Raw genomic sequence first — 20,108 nt, 5'->3', positions numbered from 1 at the left:
GAGTTTTACAAAAGGCTAAACTGCTGGTTGGTCCTCATTCACTCAATTTAGCAGCACAAAGTTAGCTGTATATAACTAACCAAATCTTTCTCTTCTAGAATGCAATAAAAGCCACGAATACATGTATCATTATATGGAATGTATGATTTAGCTAACTTGTCAGTGACCTTTGGGAAGGATCCAGAATTAAAAGATTAGAGCATTGAATTTCTTTTTTCAATGTGCACTCAGGCCTACTAAGCAGCCATTATAACATTACTTCCTTATGAGAATTCCATTTTCTCTCCTTTCCTTTTACAGAAATAGTTTTATAAAACACTAAATTTATATATCTTTAGAAAACCAGTTCTAAGACTTCCTTGATAATTAATGACTAAGGTTTAATAACAAATATTGATTCCATTATTCATAATTTCTTTTTTAAGCAACTAGAATTGGGAATTTTATTCATTACCCAAAGCAATTACGACTGTGGCTAAAAGAATACGCAAAACTATCTGGTGGATAGTGGTCACAGAACATTTAACATACTAAAATGTGTATATTCCACTTCTTTTTAAAATTGAATAAGCATACCAGCTGTACCTAAAGGGTGATGCTGAAGGACAAACAGTGAAAGCTACAAATCATGCATAATTTATGATCATGCTTACTACCTTCATTAACTAAAGCACTTTCCATTCTTACCTCAGATTTCTCCAGTTTATTTTGTGCATCAATTTGTGTAACAATCTCATTCATGTTGGTCTCCAATACCATTCCCCCCATCACCATTTCTGCAAGAATATTGTGAACCTAAAGAAAGAAAACTCACTGTAAGAATGTTTCATGATCCCAGTAATTTTTCTTTCAAATACTGCTGTTTTATGAGCTGTAAGATAAAAATAATTTGGAGTGAAGACTCATAATACACTTATGTCACTACTGTGAAGCCTTAGGCAATTATACAAACCTCTTTAAATCTTAGTTTAATGAGCTGTAAAACAGAGATAATAATAGTATCTCCTTCATAGACTGATGAAAAGATTAAGTGAGGTCAGTGACCATGGAAGTGCCCCAAACAAAGTAAATAATCAATAAACATTAGCTACCATTATGGTATCAGGATTAATGCTAAAAAAAAAATGACCTATAAGGGCCTTTTATACCTGATTCTTAGTCAGTAATTATTAAGTTGTTTTATGCTCAAGGTACTCAATGAGGCTATGTGGCATTCCTACAAGCTCTAGATTTAAAATGATGTGAAAGTTTCTTTATATTATAGGTACTTTAATAAAGCTTTTACCCCAAAGCCCTCTCTATATATCTAATTACTCAGATTTTTTATTATCAAATACATCTTACAATGACAGAAAACAACATTTTCCATTGGGGAGAAAAACTATAACCCAGGTGTTTTGTCATAAGGTATTTACTGGATCAAAAATCACCGAGTCAAAGCTGGAATGTCACAGAACAGTATACTGTGCTATAATTTTAAAAAAATAATGTGGCAGCATTTAGAATGGAGACTCTGAAATTAGATAGGTATAAATACTGAGTCTATCACTTATTAGTTGTATACCCTTTAGAAGTTAGTTACTTGACCTCTCTGTTACCTTATCTGTAAAAGAGAGGTAGAAATAGTATGGGTACCTCATAGAATTATCATAAGGATTAAATAAATTCATGTGAAGCACCACAGCACAGTACCTAAGAGGTTTTTTAAACAAAAACTTTTTAAAATTAAATATATAATTACACTGTTCGATTTTCCTTTTTAAGATTTCATGCAAATGTACTCATGATTTTTAAAATATCCTATTATTTATTAATGTTTCATTTTGGAAAGATGGACACCTCACATACCAATTTTGAAGAATTACAGAAATTACTTTTCCTTAGCAAACAAAACTAGAAGCTACAATTGTTTTAAACAATAGTGCTAAATATCATCACTTCTACTACTATCTTTTCTGTTACTAGATACCATTTATTAAAACTCTGTTTTGATGCTGCACTTACAGTATCTGATTTAATTCTCACATTAACCTTTGTTACAGCTGAGAGAATAAACCAGCTTACTCAAGATGCATAAGCTAATATGTGGCAAATCAATGACTCAAACCTAAATCTGAGTGATCCATGTCCAATACTTTGCTTTCTTCTGTTAACAATAATAAATGAAATCGATACAGCAAATTACTTTTTAGTCATAATCTATGAAAATTCAATTAAAGGTCAAGAAGATAACTAGGTGATAAATAAAATTACCTTATAATAGCTAATAGGTACTGTATGCATAAAAAGTGTTCAGAAAGAAAGGCCATGGCCAGGGGACAGAGATTCCTTAAAACTTCTGTTTTAGCAGTGGAAATTCCTCTTTTCTTTTTAAAACAAATTCTTATGCAATAGCATGACTTGTAATGCTGATAGAAGTGTAGCAACTACACCACCCCCATTTTGCTCAGGCTTTCTAATGGGTTCATCCCTACATATACATTGTACTATTGCCTTTCGAAACATCTCAGAACACAAGCACTAGATTGGTGGAAACTATAGATTTCAGTAATACTGAAACATCTACCAACTTTAGAGGTAACAAAATATGAGCAGCCTACAAATGTGGGTCGTATGCAAGAAATTCTAAGAAATGTATGTAAATTTGTCCTTAAAGTAAAAATAATTCCTATGAAAGCAAATTCAGATCCAGAAGAGACAGAAAATACAACTGAAGGGCCTGTGAGCTAAATTCTTAAACATAATCTCACTTATTATAAAGATAATAAATGCCTAAAGACTGTATTCTCAGTGAGGAGGTACAATACGTTATGTAGAAATTTAAGGAGAGGACTTCCCCTCGTGGCGCAGTGGTTAAGAATCTGCCTGCCAATACAGGGGACACGGGTTCGAGCCCTGGTCCGGGAAGATCCCACATGCCGCGGAGCAGCTAAGCCTGTGTGCCACAACTGCTGAGCCTGCGCTCTAGAGCCTACAAGCCACAACTACTGAGCCCGTGTGCCACAACTACTGAAGCCTGCATGGCTAGAGCCCATGCTCCACAACAAAGAGAAGCCACCACAATGAGACGCCTGCACACTGCAACAAAGAGTAGCCCCTGCTCGCTGCAACTAGAGAAAGCTTGCGCACAGCAACAGACCCAACGCAGCCAAAAATAAAAAATTTTAAAAAAAAAATTTTATTTAAATAAATAAATAAATAAGAAATTTAAGGAGATAAACATCGTGGGGAATGAGAACTATTAACTGGGAGGCTACTCCAATACTATTCGGGTTATGGTGTCCAAAGTAAGGTATGTCACATGAGGAGGGGAAATTAAGAAGGTGAACATGTCTATTGATAGAAAAATTCATGTTCCAAGAATTGAGAAGAATTTTTGGCAGACTTAATAAGAGAAAGAGGATGATAAAGCTCTGCTTTTAGCTTAGCCCTAACTCATATGGTTGACATATTTCAGTATTTTGTTTTATAAATTTTACTTAAAACAGATTTTTATGGAAATAAAAGGGTAACAATATGCTTATAATACAACTCATCTACTAAACTGCTTTGATGTTCACCTGAAAGTTCAACGAGTTTTCACTCTTATGAATTTTTATAGGTATTTAAGTGTTTAAAAAGTGGCAAATACCACATTAACAATGTATTTTTGCCCTTTTTTTTTTTTTTTTTTAAATATATGCCCTATCTATCCAACCACACAGCTTCTTCTGGACATAGACCGTAACTTCTAAACTTCATTTATTTTTTTAAAATCACAATATAAGCCATACAGAAACTTATATATAAAAATAGTCTCTACCATCCTCTGCTTCTGTTATTAGGTCCCTCTATCTAAAGATAATCACAGTTAATTGTATCTTATATATCCTTCTAGAAAATTTGTTATGCATATACTTGTTATATGTGTGTGTGTATATATCTAATGTACACAAATGAGATCACATTGTACACATTATTCCCACAGTTCTACAAGAAAATAAAGATTGAATTGTCGGTGCTTTGTGACCACCTAGAGGGGTGGGATAGGGAGGGTGGGAGGGAGGGAGACGCAAGAGGGAAGAGATATGGGGATATATGTATATGTATAACTGATTCACTTTGTTATAAAGCAGAAACTAACATACCATTGTAAAGCAATTATACTCCAATAAAGATGTTAAATGGGAAAAGAAAAAAAAATGACAAAAAAAAGAGACTGAATTGAAAGAGGCAAGAGAAAATGAGCATATGAGTTAATAAAATAATAAAAGTTACTGGAGCCAGGTATATGTACAAGAATGATCAATGAAACTGTTGGTAAGAGCAAAGAAAAATACAAAAGTAAAACAGTGAATCTACACTATTAATTATCACACACCTAAAAATGAGAAATATACAGATTCCTCAGAAATATTGGTAAGTTATTAAATGAACAAATGAGAGGGACAGAACGATATCTATAATATGGTCCCATTGAGGTATACTAAAATAATTACACACATACACACACTTGGATATACCCAGAAAAATTCTGGAAAGGCACGAAAATAATTAGGAAAAAAAAAAAAAAGACTTTATTTTTTTAAGAGCAGTTTTAGGTTCACAACAAAATTAAGAGGAAGGTACAGAAACTTTCCCATAGATACAACCTGGCCTCTGACATGCACAGCTTACCCAGAGTGGAAAATTTGTTACAACTGATGAACCTACACTGACTCATCATAATCACCCAAAGTCATAGTCTACCTCAAGAGCTCTCTTTTGGTGTTAAACATTCTATGGGTTTGGATAAATATGATATATATCTATCATTATGGTATCACAAGAGTATCCTAAATATTCTCTATGCTCCACCTATTCACCCATCCCCCTCCCTCCCCAAGCCTGACAACCACTAATCTTTTCAGTATATGCATAGTTCTACCTTTTCCAGAATGTCATATAGTTGGAATCATACAGTACATAGCCTTTTCTGATTGGTTTCTTGCACTTAGTAATATGCATTTTAAGGTTCCTCAATGTCTTTTCATAGTTTGATAGTCCATTTATTTTTAGCACTGAATAAAATTCCATTGACTGAATATAACACAGCTTGTTTATCCATTTACCTACTGAAGGACATCTTGGTTGCTTTAAAGTTTTGGCAACTATGAAAAGAGTTGCTATAAACATCCATGTGCAGGCTTTTGTATAGACATAAGTTTTCAACTCTTTTGGGTAAATACCACGGAGCACGATTGCTGGATTGCATGATAAGAGTATGTTTAGTTTTGTAAGGTATCGCCAAACTGTCTTCCAAAGTGACTGTATCATTTTGCATTCACACCAGAAATGAATGAGAATTCCTGTTGCTTCACATCCTTACCAGCATTTGGCGTTGTCAGTATTCTGGATTTTGGCCATTCCAATAGGTATATAATGTGCTGCAAATATTTTTTAATAGATAGTAGTTGCCTAAACAATGGGACTGGAGAACTGAGGAAGAAAGGAGACTTAGCTTTCTTTCATAGTTTTTGTTTGTTTGTTTATTTGTTTTGAAAACTTTTAACACCAGCATATATTGCTTAAAAAAAAAAATCTTCCTAAAGAGTAAGAGAGATCATTCAGAGGAACAATATTAAAGGCAATGGCCATGTACCTATTTAAGTTATTTAAGAGGTAGCTCAAAGGTGTTGAATATTTGTTAGTGATAAGAGAAGCATGCCACTTTTTACATGTGTTAAACAATAAGTCTTTTTATGTGTCAATGCAGAACCTGAGACTTTTGCTTAAAACTACTGTAACATACAAGATTAAGTGGTCTCTATATTATTTTATTATTATTTATAAAATATTATAATGCACATTGTTGGCATCTAATAAATATTAGATGCCAACATTTCTTTCTTCAAAATCATTTATCTCAATTATCTTAAAATTCAAAAGTTAAAAGAACACAGCATTTTTTGTACTTAGCTTAACTACCCCATCAGTAAACCATATTTATTAAATATTTATATACAGTGTTTACGGACAGCAGCATCTTGGTTGAGTAAAGCCTACATAATCATTGGAGAGTAAATGAAGATTAAATCAAACACATTTCACTTTTTACTGTATTTTTTTTTTTTTTTTTTGGTCACACTGCACAGCATGTGGGATCTTAGTTCCCCGACTAGTGATCGCACCCGCCCTCCCTGCTTTGGAAGCATGGAGTCTTAACCACTGGATCACCAGGGAAGTCCTACATTTCACTTTTTAACAGTTACAGGTCAACCAGGCAGAACCAAGCATCTAAAAACAAAAAAAATGAAAGGAAGTCAAATTACATAGAGTCCTTTCTATGGATTGTCACTTGTTTTCAAAGCATAAAGCTACTTTGCTATAATTTATGCTAGAAATGAGGTCCTTTGCACCAAACATCTTTTAATTTGACTACATTAATATCTTACTACAGGGATGGTCAAGTAAAATATGGCATATACGTTCTACACAATATTTCACTTAAGAATAAAGCTGATACATATATATTGATATGGAAGGATCTAAAGAGAGATGAAGTTAATAAAGCAAGGCATAGAGCATTATGTGAAATAAAAACATGCTTTATCACTCACTGAACCAAGAGAACTATGCATATCTTTGAAAACGTATAGAAAGAAAGTCTGGAAGTCTACATAGACAAACTATTAAGAGAAATTACTTCAGGGAAGCAGTGTGGGGTAGTGGTGAATAGGTATAAGGAAGGGGACAAGGTAAGAAGAACTTTCATGTTTAATCATATAGCCTTCAGTATTATTTGACTTCTTTGTTTCAAGAAATTTAAGTATTATTATTGTAATTTTATAATAATAAAATATATGAATAACACTGTAATGTTAATGGTGTGTGTCTGTGAGACAGACAAAGACACAGACACAGGCAGACATACACCACACATCTTCCTAAAACAATTACTTGAGGACTGGGGTAAGGACATATTCTTCACATAACCCTGCAAAGTGTTAAGCACTCAATAAATATTTTGTAAAATGTGTTTTGCAAGGAACACCTCCTTCTTCTCCTCTTGCAAAAGAAAACTGAACAGGAGTTTTAAAAGGGGGTGAAGGGGAGGTAAAGCAGAGTTATAAGTCTACTCTACAGACCGTAATACTGTAAGAAATGATTTTTTTATTATTAAGAAAATAGTCAATTTTGATGAAATGACACATTATTTAAAATATGTTAGCAAATTTCCATTTATGTACTTGTGGGTCATACTCTTACTAATTTGATAATAAAATGTTAATACATGTATTTGCTAATAAAAATTTAAATAATGTACCTAAAGTAATCTATTAATACCTGTATTTATAATTCTAAATGGTCTAAATCTCATTCACATTTTGATATTTCTTCAAATGTAAGTACAATTGATCATAAAAAACATCATTACTTTACATACCACTGAAAAGGAGAAATGCTGACAATTAAATTATGACAAGCAGCCAGCCCTGCTGCCTCAGCCCCACCAGGGTAGCGGCCAAGCAGAGGGCTGTTGGGGGCGAGGTACGCATGGGGGCTTCAGACGCCCGCCTCCCTCCCGCTGCTCTGGCGACCTACTCCACTGCTCTAGGGACTTTCCTGGTGGCACAGTGGTTAAGAATCCGCCTGCCAATGCATGGGACACGGGTTCGAGCCCTGGTCTGGAAAGGTCCTACATGCCGCGGAGCAACTAAACCTGTGCACCACAACTACTGAGCCTGCGCTCTAGAGCCCACGAGCCACAACTACTGAGCCCTCGTGTCACAACTACTGAAGCCCGCGTGCCTAGAGCCCATGCTCCGCAACAAGAGAAGCCACTGCAAGGAGAAGCCCGCGCACCGCAATGAAGAGTAGCCCCCACTTGCTGCAACTAGAGAAAGCCCGTGCTCAGCAATGAAGACCCAATGTGGCAAAAGAAAATAAATTAAAAAAATAAAATGTAACTACCAGAAAAAGTAAAAAAAAAAAAAAAAATTATGGCAAGCTATAGAATTGTAAATGCATACTCATCTCAAAAATGTTAAAATGTGAAAGAAAATCAGCATTTTAGAATCAATGAAGTATATCTTCTTGTCATGCTTTAGCTCTACAGGTATTTATAAATAAAATAAAAGCTATAATGAAAAAATTTAAGTAAGAAAATGGATGTCTTTGGGTTTTACTGGAGTCACTACCAACATTTAAAAAAAAAAAGCTTAGCTTCAGAAATACATCCTCTCAAAATATATTTATCAGAACTTCATTAAATCTAAAAATATATTAAATTTTTGTATAATTATTCTCCAACAGGATAGCTGATATATCAAAGTGTTATATAAATCAAAACTTTCACCTAGGGACTTCCCTGGTGGCGCAGTGGTTAAGAATCCACCTGCCAATGCACGGGGCACCGGTTTGAGCCTTGGTCCAGGAAGATCCCACATGCTGTGGAGCAACTAAGCCCGTGCACCACAACTACTGAGCCTGAGCTCTACAGCCAGCGAGCCACAACCACTGAGCCCATGTGCCACAACTACTGAAGCCCGTGCACCTAGAGCCCGTGCTCCACAACTAAGAGAAGCCACTGCAATGAGAAGCCCACGCACCGCAACGAAGAGTAGCCCCCACTCACTGCAACTAGAGAAAACCCGTGCACAACAACAAACACAGCCAAAAAATCAAAACAAAACAAAACTTTCACTTGATAATGTCATTAACCTGAAGAAAGTGTTTGCTAAGGAAATAATCGGTTCTACAGGTATGTGGTTAGTATTATCTTGAGATTGACGCAGTTGAGCAGGTTCTGCTGCTGAAGAGCATAATCCCCACACAAACTTCTCTCTTCTTTAATATTACATCATGAAAGAAAAGTCCAAAGTATGACAATTTTGAAAGTAATTTTGAAAGGAATTAAGAGTACATTTTGTTAGCCCACCAAAATTTTGATAAAATTTTCAAGACAAAATAGAAAGGTTAAGTATATAACATACTTTAACACAGTATAACATACTAATAATAATGAAGACATTTGTTAATTGTTGACCAATGGAAAGCAACAGTGGTATAGTAATTTAAAGCAACAGGTAAAGGAATTCCCTGGTGGTCCAGTGGTTAGGACACAGCACTTCCACTGCAGGGGGCACAGGTTTAATCCCTGTTCGGGAAACTAAGATCCCACAAGCCGTGCTGTGTGGCCAAACAAAAAACAAAAATAAATAAATAGAGTAATAGGTAAGAGTAATTCTATTTTGTTACACAATGCATTTTATACTCACACTGAATATGAATGTTTCAAATCGGAAAATTCAAAATATTCAAGTCTGAAAAACTAGAAAGCTGTTCTACTCGCTATTCTATATTTTGGGTTGATTATACAGAAATCCTTTTTAAAGGTTGCTTATCATAAGGGTCACGGATGCTCATTAAAAGACCTTAGAATACTCCTGGCTTATGTGATATTGCTGACTTGTATTTTAATGCTACAATTTTTTTTTTCATTTTAATCTCATAAGTACTTTAACAGTCAATGTTCTTTTATCCTTACCCACAAATTTACTTCTTTCTTTGCTCTTCTTCCCTCTTCAACTCACTCCTTATATTTCAGATTTCTTTCTCTGTAAATTGCCCTCTTCAGAATTTCCTTTAGTCCAAAGGCTTGCTGGTTGCAAATTCCCTCATTATTTCTCAAATAATGTTTTTATTTCACCCATAATCTTGAAAGATGGTTTTGCTAATTTTAGAACTACAGTTGACAGTTACTTTCTTTCAACACAACATCTTCTAACTTCTGTGGTTCCTGCTGAGAAGTCACTTCCCAGTCTGACCACTGCTCTTGTGAAGGTAATATGTCTTTTATTTCTGGATGATTTTAAGAGCTCTCTCTCTGCTATTCAATTTTACTATCACTAGTCTATGTGTAGATTTCTTTTTATTTATTCTGCTTGTGATTCTTTTATCTGTGGATGGGCATCTTCCATTAATTCTGGAAAATTCTCAGCCATTAGATACTCAGATATTGAATATGCCTCGTTCTTTCTCTCTTCTTCATTAGATGTTTCTTGCTCTATCTTCCCTGACCTGTAAACTATCTTTCACATTTTCAGGCTTTCTTGTCCTTTTATGTTGCATTATGGACAATGTATTCTACCTTTCTATTTACTCAGATATGTTTATGATTAAACCCATCCACTGAAAATTTTAATTTTGACATTTTTTTCTCTTCTAGAAATTTCATTCATTTCTTTTTAAAATCATCTAAGTTTTTAAAAAGTACTTTTATTTACTGCAATTTTTTTTATCAGGTTTGACTTTCTAACAACTTGCTCAGTAGAAGGGGGGTGCCAAGCATTTGACTAGTGCTGGCAGGGAATGGTGAAGCCCGGCATGTCTGGTTTCGAATGGCCTAGCCAGGAGCTGGGTTATAGAAAGGAAGGATTAAGCAAATTAAGTAAATGCATCAACAATAATACAAATAATAGGAATGAGAATAATCTCTCACTGTCAGACAAGCAAAGTGCAGATATGGAAAAGATGAAGGCTAGAATAAATTCTGTAGTGTTGCACTAGACTCTGGGGTATTAAGAAGAACTCAACAATTTTTTATATATATAAAGATATAGAAATAGGCAGGTGTGTGTGTGTACATACATCTATTTCCTAGCTTGGTTCACTGAGAACCAGAAGTAATATTCACACCTCTACCAACAAGCATACATGGTGCTAGGGCTGTCATTTCTATACATCTTCATCCACTAAAAGGAACCTTACAGAGAGAAGATTAACATGAGGGCAAAGGCAAAAAATACACAAGATGCTCTGTCCATAGAAAAGGTGGAGAAACAATGATAAGCCTCATAATTACAAGCACCTCCAGACTATGGTTTCTCCGTACCATTTCCCACTAAAAAAAAAAAAAAAAAATCAGGGCTCCTAGAAGGAATGACTGATAACATATCTAGAGCAGGAAATAAACAAATTGAATCTGGAACATCTAGTTGTACCAGAACACAAAGCAGCTATCAAAGTCCATGGAGGGGGAGAGGGGTCATGTCAAAAGAACCCAGAAGACAACGTGTAGGGGTTCCCCCACTGGCCAAAGATAGGGCAATTTGAGCATCAAAAAGAATAATATCCACAGTGGATTAAAACAAATCAATTATGATAAAATTCATATGTCACAAGGGTACTAAAAAAGAAATTCAATGATCACTTCTGGTGACTACTAGGGAACCAAATGTTATGGAAACTGGTTAATAAAGGGAAATACTGTAGAATTTATCCTGTCTTTCCTACATAAGCTGTACCTTTTTAAACCCATCATCTCTGACTTTTAATGGATAGTTTCATTCAATTCACACTTACTATACTGAATAATACATCTATTTTAGATAATTTCCCTTTCCCCCAAAGTTGGTTGGCTTGATCAGATTTTATTTATATTATTTCCCCCTTTTAAATCAGAGATTCTACTGTTTATAATTTTTATTAATGAAAACTATCTCTTTTCTTGCTCTTTTAATCAAATAAATATGACTTTATTCTTATTTGTAAAATATCAAATCTTTCTACCACTGAGATGCCTTGTTTTCCTACTAAATGCTCTGTTATTCCCTACTCTCCTTTCCCCCAGTTGGATAACAGCTTCAAAATACTTTTATAATACATGCTAAATACTTCATATTCTCTTATCTTTTCCTTCGTGTTTTCTATCTCTTAATCTTTCAGTTATATGTTTTGAGATTATTTCCTGCATTCATCTTCTATCTGTAATTCAAGCCTCAACTGTGACCATTCTCTTCTTTAAACTCTATAGTTTGAAAACACATTTTTAAGCCCCAGGAAGACCTTTTCGAATTGCATCTCCTTAAGCACTTTTTACCATTTTAAAATTTCAAGTGTTCACTGATCTCCTCTAGTAGTTCTTTTTCATGGAGCATATGTTCTGATTGTTCAGCCTGTTCCTCATCTCTCTTGTTGAGATGGCATTCTTTTTTCTCTGTCGGCTCACTGGTACTTAGGTGTGGTTGCTGAGATACTCCTAATGGTTAGATTTCTTCAGGTGGTGAAAGGAAAAGGAGACTCTCACTCTGTGTCCTGTGGTTTAACAATAGGCTATCAAACTCCTTTAAGAGGGACTGGGCTAGAGGAAACCACTCCACTCTCACTCTTAATTCTTCATTCTCCTGGCCTGGAGGGTAGGAAAGACACTGAGGCCTCCAATCAGATCTCCCTTACCCTGATCTTTTGGGGGGGATGGGGGGAATGCAGGGAGGAGTAGACAGAGCACTTTTATAGCTGTCAATACATGTCATACATGCTCCAAACCAAGCTCTTTATAAATCTTTAGCTCTTTCATCTTTGCCCTGGGATTTGATGCTGTGCTGCGGTAGTGGCGACAACCTGGGGCCGCCCAATTAAAGCCACGGTGTTCAGGAAATGGGCAGGTAACACAGTTGCGCAAATAAGCAGACCTTCCCAGCAAACCCACAGTGGCCATGCAGTATAAGTAAGAAATAAACCAAGTTACTCATATTTTAGGTGTTATTACCACAGCATAACTTAGCTGTAATAAAGAGTCTGACTCCATTTTTGATATCTGCCTGCTGACAGCTTTCAAGCCCCACTGTTCTCCCTTCCTCTTCTGCCCACATGTGGGCAAATTGATAAGAAAGTCCAGGTGCTCCTTCCTTTGCACATGTGGAAACCCTCAACCCAGCCCTACCCCCCAACCACATAAAACCCCAAAATAGTCATTGTTCCTTGTTTTCCCCCAAAAAGCTTATTATGTGAACGATAAACCTTTTCAGATCAGATCCTCTTGGTGTACATGTGGTATCTTCAGTCTCTACATCTAAATCAATTTTGGGCAGGGGGTGCTGTTCCACTACTTCAGAGTGACTACAAATATTAGCTTATGTGACTGATACACAAATTAGTACTTGAAGGTTTGCAATGAGAAACTGATAACAATCACAATAAAGGAAAAGACACTGACTTAAGGGTTGGGCAGTAGGCCACATGGAAACTATTACATTGGAGGCTAGAAAGTTAGTGATCCATGCTTGTAGTGGCAAAACATTTGGCAAAACTATCATGTGTGATAGTTTGAAAAGCAGATAAATTTACCCATGAAAACTCTTTTCTCTCTGACATAAAAACTGATGATTTTCCAGATACTGGCAGCTTTGTCACCATGGATTCCAGACTGACAGCATGTGGGACATGATAAACATACTGTGTGAATTAGAAATACTCTGATATTGTTACTGCAGCATAAACTAGCCCATCCTGACTGATAACAAAAGGGGTATTCTTTACAACTTCCTCCTTCCCTCTATCCAAGGGTAGTATAACAGCACACAGAGGATTGTGTACAAAACTCTGTATTTGCCCCTAGGAAGAAATGAGTTGAGCTATTTAGGAGATCTCTGACTGTTGGAAGGTCCAGGGCTGCTTGAAAGTTGAAAACAAGCCTACTTTCATAGAAGGGCTGAAAACAAGACTAGTATTGTTTTAGACAGAGAGTACAGGGACAGGAAATGTCTATTTTACTGGTCTCTAACTCTTGTTATACTGAAGCTTTTTTCTCATTGCATTGAAAAAAAATTAAAACAAGAGTTTAGGCCAGCTAATTTTGGCAGGTTTCAAAACAGTGATACACTGTTGTGTGAAATGAACAGGCTATACAGACTACATATGTGATCCTATTTTTGATTTTTTTAAAGACATATTTGTTTCAGTACTCATTTGTACAAAAACGTCTAGAAATACACATACTCTAAAATGTTAACACTAGTGTTAATTAAAACAAGGAGGTGATTAGACTGAGGCGGTTCTAATACATTAGCAGTCTACATAAGCAAAGCACAACCTCAGCCTAAAATGCCTCAAGGTTAAGAAATCAAAACCTAAGAACAACCAATCACAAACAGCCAACTTGGCTTTCCCAAATAATACAGGTGCTTAAGAAAGAGCCAATCAGATAATTCCCTTGCTTTGCTTCTGCCTCTTCTCTATAAACGTCTTTCCCCTAGCTCCTGTCGGTGGAGTGTTCCTAACCACTTGCGGTTTGGTGCTGACCAATTTGAATCAATTTTTACTCAAATAAACTCTTAAAATTTTTAGTGTGCCTCAGTTTATCTTTTAATACTAGGCAATCTCTGAAATTGAGATAGTGTCTATTTATTTTCCTCTTATTTATATTTTCTGATTTTTCTAAAATGAACATATATTAACGTAAAATAGAAGTTTTAAAAACACACTGTGTATCATGTATGGAAGTTGTATATATGTAGAGCTTAATTTTCCTATTAAGGAAAACTTCTATTCTCTGCTACAAATGTGACAACTTTACTCTTGCTACAATATTTTACAATAGAATCTTCAATTTTCTCAAAAAATTGCTAGATGCAACATATAAGCTAGTGATCTTTGAGCAGTCATTCTAAAAATAGAATTTTAAACATTTTAACCATGTACCAAAACATACTTTAGAATATTGTGAACCTTAATGCCTAAAAATAACAGGAGTCTTTGTAAGTGCGAATAGCGTAAGACAGATAATAGAGAAAAGCAGTAGAAAACTAAAATAATTCTCTTAAAAATATCAAGTTTAAGTTCTATATCCAAAATGAGTCAATATATGAAATTAAGTCATTTAGTAAATGAGAAATATGATCTAAAGGACCAGCTAATAGTAAATGTATTCTTTTGATGTTCACAAATAATATAATGCATTCCTTGTGCTGTATCTTGATTGTGGTAATGGTTACATAACTAAATGCACTTGCCAAAACTTAGTAAAATGTATGCTTAAAGCTGTTGAATTTTCATGTGTGTAAATTACACTTCAATAAAGCTGATTTTTAAAAATCACAATTTTTTGCTAAAATTTTCAGATTATTTCCAGACAATTGTATTCAATGGCTTAACCATTCAAAACAGTCTGTTACATTATATGAACTTATAGAGAAAAAAAAATCTATATATAGTAAAAGTGGAATCTCTTCCTTGTAAATTTCCTATCCCCGATACCCAGTAATACTGGCTAGAGAATTTCAGTCATTCTTCCTTTCTCTCACCTCCTTTCAATAGGCCATCAGGTCCTATCAATTATATACTTTCTTTCCTCCCTACTCTACTGCCTTAGTTCATTTCTTTCTGGACTACTGCAATAGACTTCTAATCGATTTCCTTGACTTTAATCTCCCACCTACCAATCCAACATCCTTAACACAGAAAAAAGTTATCTTGCCCCCCCAAAAAATGAACAAATAAAGCAACAATGTTAACAGAAACTTGTTTTAAAAAAGTAAATTGCTTCAGAATGAAGCCCAAAATCCATGTCACTAAAGGTACTTTAAGGCCTCATGATCAATATCAAATCCTCCCCTCACAAAAAGCATGTATTTTATATCTCTGCCTGTAGAGTCATTCTCTCCTTTTCTGTCTATGAAATATCTACTAATCCCTAAAAAAATCCAGTTTAAATATAATTTTCTCCGTTCCCATTGTCCTCCTCTACATGTGAATTCCTCTAGGCAAGGGTCTGAACCTTCTTCACTAAGCACAGTGCCTGGCTCACAGTAAATATACTGATGAATTGAATAAAGGAATGAAAACAGTACTATTCACTAAATCTATTTTTACTTTGACAAATACAAATTAACATTTTTTTCTAAGAAAAAAAGCTTAGAATATTTGATAATGTAGAAACTGTACCTTGTCTACATGGAAAATTAAATCCAGTTCACAGACGTTTTCAAAACACTTGTCTAATGTTTCCACAAATACCTAAAGAAAAGAAAAAAGGTTAAAAGCTTTTGAGAACTGAATAAGTTCATTCAAATCTATTACCTATAAGGCAGACAATTCTTAATTGTGAATTAAAACTTCTAACTCTATTATCACATTTCTCTTTTTTAAATTAAAAACTGTATTAAGTGCAAAAGGAATAATTATAGCCTGTACATCTAAACTATTTTTCAATACATTAATAAACAAAATAAACAAAATAAACTTCACTGAAAATTACTAAGACCTAAAAATTGTTAGCACCATTACTTACAAAAATACTGAAAAATACTCAAATCAGGCTCCCTATCTTCATATGAGGAAAAAAGAAAGCTTGTCATAAGTATCTATCAAGCTAGATGGGCACAGTCCAAATCTCAAGCACATCTAATATAACCAATAATTTTTAATTAGCAAATCAGTATAAAAGATCACTAAAAATTAAACTTATGGAAAGAGCACAGACTTTGGAATCAGACTTACCTGGACTCAAACTCTGGCTCAAATACCTTGTACGACCTTGTGTGGGAAAGGGTTAACTCAGTAAGCCTGGGTTGTTCAACCCCTATACGTTCCCCAAAATGGTCTGTTTTCAGACTAGCCTTTGGCTAGTTCCTGGGAACTGAGCTCTGAACCCTTGGAAAGTTCTGTCTGATAAGAGTGTTTCTGCATGCTTGAGGCCCTGGGCCACACTGTACCAGTGTGCTAACAGTAACAGTGTGTACAGTTTATGCTAACAGTCTGGTGATTTACAATGAACATATTTTTTCTCTGAGGTTCTGGAGCTTATGTAACCAAGGTCAGTCATGGAGGTGTCACATGCCTATGTGACTGACTCCCAATAAAAATCCTGGAAACCCAGGTTAGGGTGAGTTGCCTAGTTTGGAACACTTTGCACATGTCATCACATATCACTTCTGGGGGAATTAAGCACATCTTGTGTGACTCCAGTAGAAAGGGACAACATCTGGAAGCTTGCACCTGGTTTCCTCCATAATTCCCTTCATGTGGCTTTGATGGTTTTACTCTGTATACTTTCACTGTAAAACCCTAACCATAAACATAGCAACTTCTGAGTCCTGTGATTCCTAGCAAATCACTGAGATGGTCTTGGGGACCTCTGATACAAACTTTCAAAAATTAATTTCTTAAATTCCACTTTGCATAGTTGTCACTATTCTATCACTATTTCTGTATCCACTATCCTTCTCAGTGGTAATTTAGATAGAATAACCATAAGTTTATCATCCGAACTGGGGGGTATTAAGAGTAAAAGAGAGCATCTATTAATTATTATATTATAATAACAGTATGCAATGTTATTGTACTATAATAATAACCTGTAACAACAGATGTAAACCAGGACTGTTCCAAGCAAACTGAAATGTATGGTCACTGTATTCATAGGTGATCCTATCGGACAGAGTAAAATCTAAACAACAGGCTTCTTGCTATAACTACTCCAATCTGAGGCCAATTTACACAGATCCACAATCCAAGGCTCCTTCCTGGCATCAATGTAGATGAATAAGACAGGTGAAACAATGTATTTAACTACATGACCATAATCAACATTGTCTTAGACCAAGGGTTGGCAAACTTTCTCTGCAAAGGGCTAGAGAGTAAAGATTTTAATTTTAGGCTTTGTGGGCCATACAGTATAGCACAAAAGCAGCCACAGACAATACATAAACAAATGAGCATGGCTCTATTCCAATAAAAATTTATTTACAAAAACAGGTAGCAGGCTGCATTTGACCTGCAGGATGTAATTTGTTGATCCTTGACTTAGATCAGGAGAAATAAAAGATCAGTAGTAACCAAGAATATACAGTTCTACAAATAGTTTCATTTATGAGAAGGCAAGTTATTAAGATGACCAAGTGTGGGGCATACAAAGGTCATCCTCAAGTGAGTGCCTAGTTTATTTCAATTGTGTGGTAAGTAGAAAATAAATATTGTTGAGTATCTATCCAAACTCCCAACTTCATCTATTTCTCCTCAAGGTCTTGGTGACATGGTCCGTGAAATGACTTTATTCATTCTATTTCTAATTCTGACTCACTTTTCTTCTTCTTATAACACATTCTTGTTATGAGGATAGAATGGGATAATGCTGCTTGAACAAAGAATAAGCATTTAACAAATACTGACTTCTTGAGGAGTCAAAAAGAGAAAATTTTCCCATTGAGAAAGATGAATTTATTTTTGAAACAGTATCTCTAACATGGAAGTGGTCTGAATACATTTATAAACTCATAGTTAAATAAGTTACAGGAAATAAAACCATTTAAGTTCTGTCCTTCAGTAAATTTTTACTGAAGTATAACATATGTACAGAAAAGTACACAACACTGTTCGTAGGAATGTAAATTGGCACAGCCACTGTGTAAAACAGTATGGAGGTTCCTCAAAAAACTAAAAACAGAACTACCATATCATCCAGCAACTCCACTCCTGGGTATATAGCTGAAGAAAACAAAAACACTAACTTGAAAAGATGCATGTACCCCAATGTTCATAGCAGCATTATTTACAACTGCCAAGATATGCAAGCAACCTCAGTGTCCATCAACAGATGAATGGATAAAGGCGTGGTATACACACACACACACACACACACACATATACACACAGAGGAATACTACTCAACCATGAAAAAGAATGAAATTTTGCCAGTTCCAACAACATGGAGGGTATTATGCATAGAGAAATAAGTCAGAGAGAAAGACAAATACTGTCTGTTATCACCTTCATGTGGAATCTAAAAAATAAAACAAACGAATGAATATAACAAAACAGAAACAGACTCACAGATATAGATAACAAACTAGTGGTTACCAGTGGGAAGAGGAAAGGGGGAGGGGAAAGATAGGAGTAGGGGATTAAGAGGTACAAACAACTATGTATAAAATTAATAAGCTACAAGGATATATTATACAGCACAGGGAATATAGCCAATATTTTACAATAGCCAATATTTTATAATAACTTTAAATGGAGTATAGTCTATAAAAATTGTGAATCACTATGTTGTACACCTGAAACCAATGTAATACTGTAAGCCAACTATACCTCAATAATAAAAAAAAGTACACAAGTCATAACAATGTACAACCTGATGAATTTTCACAAAGTAACTATACCTGTATAACCAGCACTTAATATTCAGGTGTTAGACTATTACCAGCACTGTAAAAGCCCACTCATACTCCATTAGGCAACTATCAACATCAAGGGTAACTACCCTGATTTCTAACATTAAAGATATATTTTGCCTATTTCTGAACTACTATTGACCCTTGAACAATCTGGGCTTGAGCTGTGTGGGTCCAATGCTGCGCGCATGCTTAGAAACAAGTTTTTTTCAATAAATATAGTACTATACTACCCATGGTTGGCTGAATCCAGGGATGTGGAACCCACAGATACAGAAGGTCAACTGTAAGGGACTTGAGCATCCATGGATTCTGGTCATAGCAGGTCCTGTAATCAATCCCCAGCAGATACCAAGGGACAACCGTGTATTTAAATGGAATCATACGGTATGGAAACATATGAGTGGCTTCTTCTATTCATTGATTTGTTTGTGAGATTCATTTATTTTTTTACATAATATTAATATAACAGTTCATTCATTCTTGTTGTTATACAGTGTGCTATTGCAGAAATATACCACAATGTATTTATCTATTCCACAGTTGACAGAAATTCAGGTCCGGCATGGGGCCATTACAATTAATACTGATACTAATTCTCATATAAGTCTTTTAGTGAACATACATACACATATCTACTGAATGTATACCTAGAGTAGAATCACTGGGCCATGGAGCAGATAGGTTTTCAAAGTGATTTTCAATAGATTTTCAAAGCAATTATAAAAATTTACAATCCAGGGACTTCCTTGGCAGTCCAGTGGTTAAGACTCCATGCTTCCAATGCAGGGGGTGCGGGTTTGATCCCTCTCAGGGAACTAAGATCCCGAAAGCCGCGTGGTGCAGCCATTAAAAAAAAAAAAATTTACAATCCAAGTCATAGTATATGGGAGTTCCCATAGTGCCACATCCTTGTCAGCCCTGTATGTTGTCAATCTTTTTTTTTTTTAATTAATTAATTAATTTATTTATTTTTGGTTGTGTTGGGTCTTCATTTCTGTGCGAGGGCTTTCTCTAGTTGCGGCAAGTGGGGGTCACTCTTCATCGCGGTGCGCGGGCCTCTCACTATCGCGGCCTCTCTTGTTGCGGAGCACAGGCTCCAGACGCGCAGGCTCAGTAGTTGTGGCTCACGGGCTTAGTTGCTCCGTGGCATGTGGGATCTTCCCAGACCAGGGCTCGAACCCGTGTCCCCTG

At 35.4% G+C, this 20,108-nt stretch overlaps 1 protein-coding gene across 1 annotated transcript in view; it reads right to left on the bottom strand.

Annotated features, from left to right (window-relative positions):
- AP3S1 (adaptor related protein complex 3 subunit sigma 1) overlaps positions 1-20,108 on the bottom strand; it is a 68,903-nt gene that overhangs the window by 9,225 nt on the left and 39,570 nt on the right. Inside the window, exons 4-5 of the mRNA XM_068535753.1 lie at positions 15,685-15,756; positions 688-795 (exon numbers count right to left, since the gene is read on the bottom strand). Coding sequence (XP_068391854.1) covers positions 688-795; positions 15,685-15,756 — 180 coding nt within the window. The remainder of the gene's footprint in view (positions 1-687; positions 796-15,684; positions 15,757-20,108) is intronic.

The sequence above is a fragment of the Eschrichtius robustus genome, chromosome 2 (assembly GCF_028021215.1).
Source record: "Eschrichtius robustus isolate mEscRob2 chromosome 2, mEscRob2.pri, whole genome shotgun sequence".
Classification (NCBI taxonomy): Eukaryota; Metazoa; Chordata; class Mammalia; order Artiodactyla; family Eschrichtiidae; genus Eschrichtius; species Eschrichtius robustus.
This window is presented reverse-complemented; position numbering and strand designations above follow the sequence as displayed.